An 8,513-nucleotide genomic window follows, 5' to 3' on the forward strand; every position below is an offset into this window, starting at 1 on the left:
AATATTTGCTGAATTGTGAAGAAAGTTAAACTTATAAAATCTCTCTTAAAAGAAAATATTGTGAATAGTTTTCTTGGACATTCCTGACATTTGTCTATTCCATCATTGCTGTAATTCCAATGAAACAATCATAAAATGAACTTACTTAAAAACAGCAAATGTAATTTAATAAAAAAATATGCTGTCTTTAATATTCATTATTTTATAAAATATTCAAAATATGGAATATGAATGATTTTTGGTTGACAGTGTAAATTTCTTCTTTCCTTTGTATGTGTTTTTTTTTATTTAACAAAATATTTAGTTCACTAAATTAATTTTTATTCATTACATTGTTTGAAAATAATTAATTTTCCCATTTTACCTTCAAATAAATCAATTATGAAAATTATATTTCATAAGATAAAAATCATACTATGAGTTGAATTTAAACATTTTAACACTATACTCTATAACAGTGTTTTTCAACCTTTTTGAATATGCAACCCCTTTACAAGTTAAAAAATTTTGGCGACCTCCCAGGTCCATATTAAAAGTATGTCAGTGATTTTAAAAACTACATATTTTATTTTTTTTCTGTTGAGACCTAAATATCAATCGAAAAACCAATTGTACTCTGCAAATAAGTCACAAGAGCCCTGCAAATAGTAACTTTGCCACGGGGCGCTGGAGGCGAATGCGCCAACAAGTACAGACGTGATTGTATTGTCTTTGCGCTTTGCTCCGCAAGACCATAAAATGGATAAATTTCTCAAAAGATCGCAGCCCTCCATGTCTGGTACAAGTGGCAGTGACGGAAGTGAATCAAAACCGAAAAAAAACAGACATTACTACGACAATTACTTGAAATACGGATTTACTGTCATGAATAATAAACCTCAATGTGTAATTTGCGGCGATGTATTATCACGTGAGAGTATGAAACCATCAAAACTTATGCGTCACCTTTCAACCAAACATCCCAAAGAAGCTGATAAACCGCTGGATTTCTTTGAATGTAAGCTGAAAACCCTTAACCTGCAGCAAAATACTATGATTCAGGTAATAAAATAGTATTGTTATTTGGTGATTAAAAATAATATTTATTATTGCTTAATTATTTATTTGTTTTTCTGATTTTTTGTCTGTTTTTAGGTATCCAGTGTCAACGAAAACGCATTATTAGCTAGTTACAGAGTTGCATACCGAGTTGCTAAAGCAGGGAAGCCGCATACAGATGCCGAAAATCTTATTTTGCCAGCAGCCCTAGATATGGTTGAAATTATGTTAGGTAGGCAGGAGGCAAGCAAGCTAAAAAGCATACCACTTTCTGACAATACTATTGAACGCAGAATAAACGATATGGCCAGTGACATTCGAGAACAAGTAGTCGAGAAATTAAAGAAGAGCCCACATTTTGCTTTGCAGTTTGACGAATCTACTGATGTTTCAGATTGTGCACAGTTTGTAGTATTTGTGCGCTTTGAAGCAGATGAAAGTATCACAGAAGACATTTTATTTTGCAAAGCACTTTCTTCAAACACCACAGGTCAGTGTTTGTACGACATATTTTTAGAAAGCACTCGCAACTACAAGATTGATTGGACAAAATGTATTGCCATTTGTAGCGATGGCGCTAAAGCTATGACTGGACAAAAAAGCGGACTCGTTGCAAAATTAAAATCAATAATGCCTAATGTCTCATGGACACACTGCTTTCTTCATCGACATGCTCTGGTAGCCAAGGTTTTACCTTCTGATTTAAATGAAGTGCTTAAAGAGGTGATCAAAATTGTGAATTCTATTAAAGGTAAAGCCTTGCAAACCCGACTGTTCAGAATCATTTGTGAAGACATGGGTTCGCTCCATCAAAATCTCCTTTATCATACAGAGGTCAGGTGGCTATCCAAAGGAAAGGTATTGACAAGAGTTTTAGAACTGAAAGCTGAATTGTTAATGTTTTTACAAGGTGCTAAATCTGAATATGCGAATTATTTATGTGACCCTGTTTGGCTCCTAAAATTAGCATTTCTTGCTGATCTTTTTAGCCACCTGAATATTTTAAACAAGAAACTCCAAGGGAGAGAAGAAAACATTCTGACAGCTAAAGATAAAATCAAAGGATTCTTCGCAAAACTTCGTTTGTGGTCAACGTCTTTGCAAAAAAATATATATGAGTCTTTCCCTTGTGTTCAGAAGATTGTCGAAGAAACGGCAATGGATCAATTGTTGGTAGTAAGTTCTCACATCCCTTGCATGATACAGAGCTTGCATAATTTGGAAGAGAAACTATTAACTTACTTTCCAAAACTGGACTCTGAAGCTGACTATGGGCATAGATGGATATTAAATCCTTTCATAGATATGTCAGTACAACTGGCTGATCTAACCACGAAGATGAAAGAAAATCTTATAGATTTAGCTGCTGACGGCATGCTTAAAATGGAATTTCATTCGCAAAATATTGACGTCTTCTGGATGAAAAGAAAACAAATGTATCCAGAACTGGCAAGAGAGACTTTAAAATTATTAGTGCCATTCGCCACTTCTTACCTATGTGAAATAACGTTCTCTTCAATGGTGGACATAAAAACTAAAAAGAGAAATAGGCTTCAATTAGAAAATGATTTAGTTGTTTGCGTCTCAAAAAATAAAACCACGTTTTGACAAATTATTAAAAAATAAACAGGCACAGCCTTCTCACTGAAATTGTAGTTTTTTTATTGTAGTGTAGAACCTACAAACACTTGTCTTTTTCTTTTACCCGCAACCCCCGTGTAAGGCTTCGCAACCCCTTGAGGGTCGTGACCCACAGGTTAAAAAACACTGCTCTATAATAATCAGTACTTTCTTTTGATTTCTAAAAAAAAAGAAATAAATCATTATTCACTGAAATTTCTTCCTTCAAAACACATTAAGTAAAAAATAAGCCTAAATTAGTTGTTTTTTAAATTTCAATAAACAAAATAGCAATAAATAAATCTATCAAAGTTATTGAAATTAAATAATAAAAAACTTTTATATTATAAGAACTAAAATCTGTATAACTGAAAAGTTGTTGATCATTCCATATTATCAGTGTAATATACAAACTGCCTGAATCCAATTCACAAATTTTAAGATGTAAACTCTTTAACAAGATTATACAAATTCATTGATACTGTCAAAAATAAATGGTCCAATAAATGTTTAATAAATTTTCAAAAAAATTCAAATAAATAATAATTTAAATTTGCATATTAGACCAATAACAAACAAAAGAGTATCAAATATGAAAATGAATTAAAATATGTAAATATGAAAAGAAAAAAATTATTGTTACACTTTTACTTAAGTAAAACAACCTACATATTTTAATAAAGTTTTTATCAGATAAATTTTGCAATTACATTCTAAAATTTATATTTTTGCCATATCTTATAAATTATGGTAATGTTGAATAGAATTCTTGTAAATCTTTATCTTTTGGCCTTAAGATGGTCTTATCTGTTAAATTCACAACCCATCCTGGTTCCAAACCTTCAAAGATTTGTAAGGGATCTTTACGAAATGTCAGCATTTCATACTGAAAAGTAAAAAGTAATACTCTAAGTAGATAATAATAATAATTATTATTTTTAACAAAGATCATTACAAAACTATTATCAATAATTTTTATGAATTAATGCATGTAAAATTTAAAAATTAAAAACTACACTCAAGTTTTTAATTAACAAATTGCATAAACTATTTTGGACAGCTGGATAGCCAAGGTGGTTAAGGCATAAAAATGTTCATTACAAAACTATTATCAATAATTTTTATGAATTAATGCATGTAAAATTTAAAAATTAAAAACTACACTCAAGTTTTTAATTAACAAATTGCATAAACTATTTTGGACAGCTGGATAGCCAAGGTGGTTAAGGCATAAAAATGTCATACTGACAACCCAGAATCTAACTCTGGAATTTTTCATGGGTGTTTAGTCTCAGATATGTTGGACTCCATTCTTCGCCACCTGACAAAATCTGCATTGGGCATGGAAGAAAGACCCTTTTAGTACACACAAGATAGAAAGAGCAAAATATAGAAAAAAAAATTTCTTAACCACTTCTACTACTTTAATATTAGTTCAGTAGAAACAAATAGTTAGTGCCAAATTTGACACTAAAACAGAATGAAAATTCTTAAAATTAAATGGTTGAAATAATCAAAATCAAATTTGTCCACTAATATGACAATGTAATGGCAATTTGGATCCCACCCCCTGCCAAATTTTTTGCTGTCTAAATGACTGAGACCTTAAGGCATATCAGTCTACCAACCACTCTGGAAAATCCAAGATTGAATCTAGGTTGGTCAAAAACTCAAAGAATCTTAATGGGTGGTCTGTCCCAGATATATCAGACCCCATCCCTCACACCCCAACTATCCCATTGCATGTTTTGTCAAACCCACAATGAATCTGATAAAAAGGTCCTTTAGTATGTACAAGGCAGAAAGAGTAAAAAGAAAAAGCAGCAAGAAAGTAGTAATGAAAAAAAAAAAAGCTAACATAAGTAGTGAACAAAATTAAGGCTAACCACTTACTTTATTTGCAATGATACCTTCATACATGAAAAATCCAACTCAATCATTTTTAAAAGCAAATTTTTGGCAAAATTAAATAATTGCACACTAAAGTATATATTTCATTATACTTTAGTTTTCTGTTTTGTGAATTTACAAACATATAGTGAAGGAAATTTGTAATAAAAAAGTTTGATAAAATCTAATTTTATTTATATCATAGTCATAAGAAAACAATAAATATATATACAATCTACCAGATTATTGAATTAAATTAAAATTAATTTAATTTCTAACCCTGATACAATGCAGTAGTTAGATTCCATAAAAATGTTGAATTATAAAAATCTCATTATGTGAGACTTGCATTAGACAAAAAAAGTGGGTTTACATTGTAAAATGATTTTTAATTAAAAATTTTATCTATCATGTACGAAAAAACAGTTCTATTTAATTCAGAAAATTTCAATTGACAAAACATGAATTACAAAACAAAAACAAACTTATCAAAAGTATATTTTATGAATTTTAATAACTCAGGATTGATATACACTTACTGTATGTCTTTAACTAACTTGTCCACATTTATTATCTACTGTACTTAAATGCTATTTTCAAGAATGTAACTAAAAAAAAAAAAAAAAATGAAAAAAGCACACAGCTTACACACAAAATGCCAAAAGAAATTTCCAGTGTATAAACTTAAATACTTGTTAGCACAGAATATTTTTTTTTACATTTTTCTAACAAGATTTTATTTTTCATGATAAAGTTTTCATCATATAGGAGGAACTGCACAATCTACATTGGTGAACTATGCTGTAACTGAAAGAACATTTTTGACAATAATAATTTAATAAATACAGATGTAATACAGAATTTAATAAATACAGATTTAATAAATAAATAATAAAAACAGATGATTTCATATGTTTCAAAATGTCCCTCATCTCATTCAGCACAAAATTCAAGCCTTTTTCAAATCACTGAAAAATCATTGCTAGCACATCACTTTTAATAGTCTTAACAACCTTTTTAATTGCAGTCTTTAATTGTTCTGCATTCTTTGACTCTTCCTTGAAACAATTGTCTTTGATATAACTCTAGAGAAAAAAGTCACAAGGGTTTAAGTCATGATTGTAAGGAGACCATTCAATCCCACTATCCAAAAGTTTTGGGTAACCTAATCCAATAACACAATCCTGATACATGTTGAAGATACTTTCAAACACATCTCAGGTGCAGTGGGGAGTAGGACCATCTTGGATAAAGTGATATTTCTGGACAAAATAATTTTTCCTTGCTCCAAAATCATATATGGGGCCTATGACTGAAGTCTCAATGATATTTAAGTATACAGCACTCAATGTAATTGCTCCCATGCTGTGATCTTCACTGGATGGAATGGTTTGGACACTGACTTGTGGATCTGATGTTCTCCAAAATCAAAAGTTTTGCACCAAGATGAAAATGTGCTTCATCCATAAATAGTATTTTATCGGCATCTAATATCTCACTTACGAACATTTCTGTCATTTTATTAGCAAAGCTCACTTGAATTGTCATTGCACCTTGGCTAACTTTCTGATGAATAGTAATTTTGTAAGCATACATATCTTGAGGAAATATTTCAGAGCACAGATTCTCTGTTAATGCTCAGTCTTTGTGCTGCCTTCCTGATGGAACTGCTTTGAAAAACTTTTTTTCAGCCTTTCAGGAGTTTAAACTGAAATTTCAGGACCAGGTGGTCATGGCCAAGATACAGAAACTCAAAATTTGACATTGCCATTCAGAAACAAAAAAGTCTCATTTTCTTATGATTCTACGTGTCCTGTCACTAGGGTTCCAGATGTACCAAACTTAGTATGAAATGCCCTAAGTGCTATTGCTATCTGTTCATCATTCTGGTAATATGTCTTTATGAGGAAAATCTTCTGGTCCTTGCTCACATAAATCATCTTGTGTTTGTTCAATTAAGTTAATTTTGTGTTAGAAATAATGAAAGTTCTTTACTAAACAGATTGATACCCTATACATCACATGTCCACCAGTAGCTGAGTAGATAAAACTACTGAATACAGATAGTTGGTCATAGATTTGTGCCTTGCCAACAGGCTGGCCACATAGAGTTTTCTAAATTTTCTTCACCTGTCTAACACTTAAATAGGACCCAGTTTCCCATTAAAAAAACCTCCCAGTAGGCATTCCCCTTTAGCAGACCACCATACACAACACATGTTATGTTGCCATACACAAATAAAATCAACTATAGATGTCACTACTCTCTCTAATTACATCATATTTGAAAAAATCTTTTTGACATATTATTTGTCACCATATATCAAAATTACATTGGATAAGTACTGCATTGTACAAGGATTGTTAGAATTTTGAACCACTTTATATGAGTACTGCATTATATGATTATTGTATTAAATCCAGGGTGGCCAAGCTCCTTGATAGTCCAAGCCATTTTTCAAAATTTGAAATTTTTCGCGAGCCGCAATTAAATACGTATTAAAAAGGTATGCAAAAAATTCCAGATTACAAATTATATCCGTAGCAAGAGTGATACAAATTGTTTCCTCCAGAGCACAATGTCAACTGTCCGTTGCAATGACAGTTTACAAATTCAAAATCGGTCTGGAGTCGGTTGATAACAGACGATTATGCCACTGTTTATGTTCGTTTGCGCAGTTTTCGATGTCATATCATTCTTAACTTGGATGGAAATGAAATTTGTTACAACGTTGCACTTAGCTTTCATATTTGTTGTTAGTAATTTAAAAGACATTTTGAAACACATACGGAACGATAATAATTTTTTAAAATATAATAGCACAAAAATGAAAAGGGAACTCGGGTACGCTTATCGAGAGCCACAAATAATTCTTCAAAGAGCCGCATGTGGCTCGCGAGCCGCAGGTTGGCCACCCCTGTATTAGATTTATCAAAAGAGGCAGCTTAACTGCCTACCTCTAGCCAAATTAATTTGTAGTTAATTATTTATTAGCCTTAATATAGCCCAATAGATAACCCAACAGATCATTTGGCAACATGACTAAATAAAATTTTTTAAGTATTCAGTAATTACATAGGCTGTTTTTTTCCAACCTCTGATGGTCCATAAAACAAAGACAAGTCACTTGGTGCTAAATTGGGGCTTTATGCTAGGTGTTTAAAAAGTTCCAAGCTACGTAGAAGTCTGAAAGGTGACAGTATTCACACCTTTAATGTGTGAAGACTTCCACCTCTTTCCTGAACTGAAAACTTGGCTAGCAGGGCAGCAGTTTGAGACTAATGACAATCTTCAAAACAATGTTAAGGCCCATCTCAATCACTGGTGGCAACATTCTATGAAGAGGGGATTTCAAAGCTCATCCACAGATACATGCATGCATGCATACATACATACATACAAGAAAGACTGGCTGTACATGAGGTGTTTAGCCAGTGGAAAGGAGGTTAAGGGAAAGGGGAGGGGAAGAAGGAGGAAGAGGTGATAGATAGTAGAGAAAGGTAGGATACCTCTGAATGGCATATGTATTGCTACAGTACCCTCTATGTTTGATGTTGGTGTGCAGTTTTTATGCTGCTAGGCTGTAGTTCCCTAAAGGGTCTAAAAGGAAACACGAGTGTAGCAAACATCAATGATTCAGTGCCACCATGAATAGCTAAGTGAAGAAGTTAGTGCCAAGTTGCTGTTAGTAGGAAGACATAACTACTTACTGTTAATGAAACTGAACGTGAGTGTGAATCTTAATACTACTTAACAGCTAGACAGACAGCATAAAAAAGGAAACAAACACAATGACAAACTAGATGAGACGAATGGCTGGACAAAAGACAAATATGCAAGACCCCAAATTTTTATTTTATTTTTTATTTTTAATTATTTTTTTATTTTTTTATTTTTTATTTTAATTATTTTTTTAAACATTAACTTACTCACTAACTAAACTAACATACCATAACCTAGGATA

General features: G+C 31.9%; 2 protein-coding genes across 3 annotated transcripts in view; one reads left to right on the top strand and one right to left on the bottom strand.

Annotated features, from left to right (window-relative positions):
- Positions 1-738: 738 nt before the first annotated feature.
- Positions 739-2,646, top strand: LOC111613565 (zinc finger BED domain-containing protein 5-like). The gene is made up of 2 exons (XM_023354917.1): positions 739-1,041; positions 1,135-2,646. The coding sequence occupies exons 1-2, from the start codon at positions 739-741 to the stop codon at positions 2,644-2,646; spliced, it is 1,815 nt and encodes a 604-aa protein (XP_023210685.1).
- Positions 2,647-2,732: 86 nt separating this feature from the next.
- The window catches only part of LOC111614084 (39S ribosomal protein L15, mitochondrial-like), a 58,261-nt gene continuing 52,480 nt past the window's right edge, over positions 2,733-8,513 (bottom strand). The window contains exons 6-7 of one of the 2 annotated variants that reach the window (XM_023355474.1): positions 3,369-3,544; positions 2,733-2,839 (exon numbers count right to left, since the gene is read on the bottom strand). In XM_023355474.1, coding sequence (XP_023211242.1) covers positions 3,404-3,544 — 141 coding nt within the window. In that variant the 3' untranslated portion in view covers positions 2,733-2,839; positions 3,369-3,403. Of the gene's footprint in view, positions 2,840-3,311; positions 3,545-8,513 lie in introns of those variants that run through there. The other variant, XM_023355465.1, reaches the window with a different exon arrangement.

Source organism: Centruroides sculpturatus, unplaced genomic scaffold (genome assembly GCF_000671375.1).
Source record: "Centruroides sculpturatus isolate CEXI.00-Female unplaced genomic scaffold, Cexi_2.0 scaffold2, whole genome shotgun sequence".
NCBI lineage: Eukaryota > Metazoa > Arthropoda > Arachnida > Scorpiones > Buthidae > Centruroides > Centruroides sculpturatus.

Bases quoted from the DNA above. Each gene is read 5' to 3' on its own strand.
- LOC111613565 (XM_023354917.1), top strand. From the start codon at position 739: ATGGATAAATTTCTCAAAAGATCGCAGCCCTCCATGTCTGGTACAAGT. The intron at 1,042-1,134 runs GTAATAAAATAG...GTCTGTTTTTAG, and splicing joins AGCAAAATACTATGATTCAG to GTATCCAGTGTCAACGAAAA.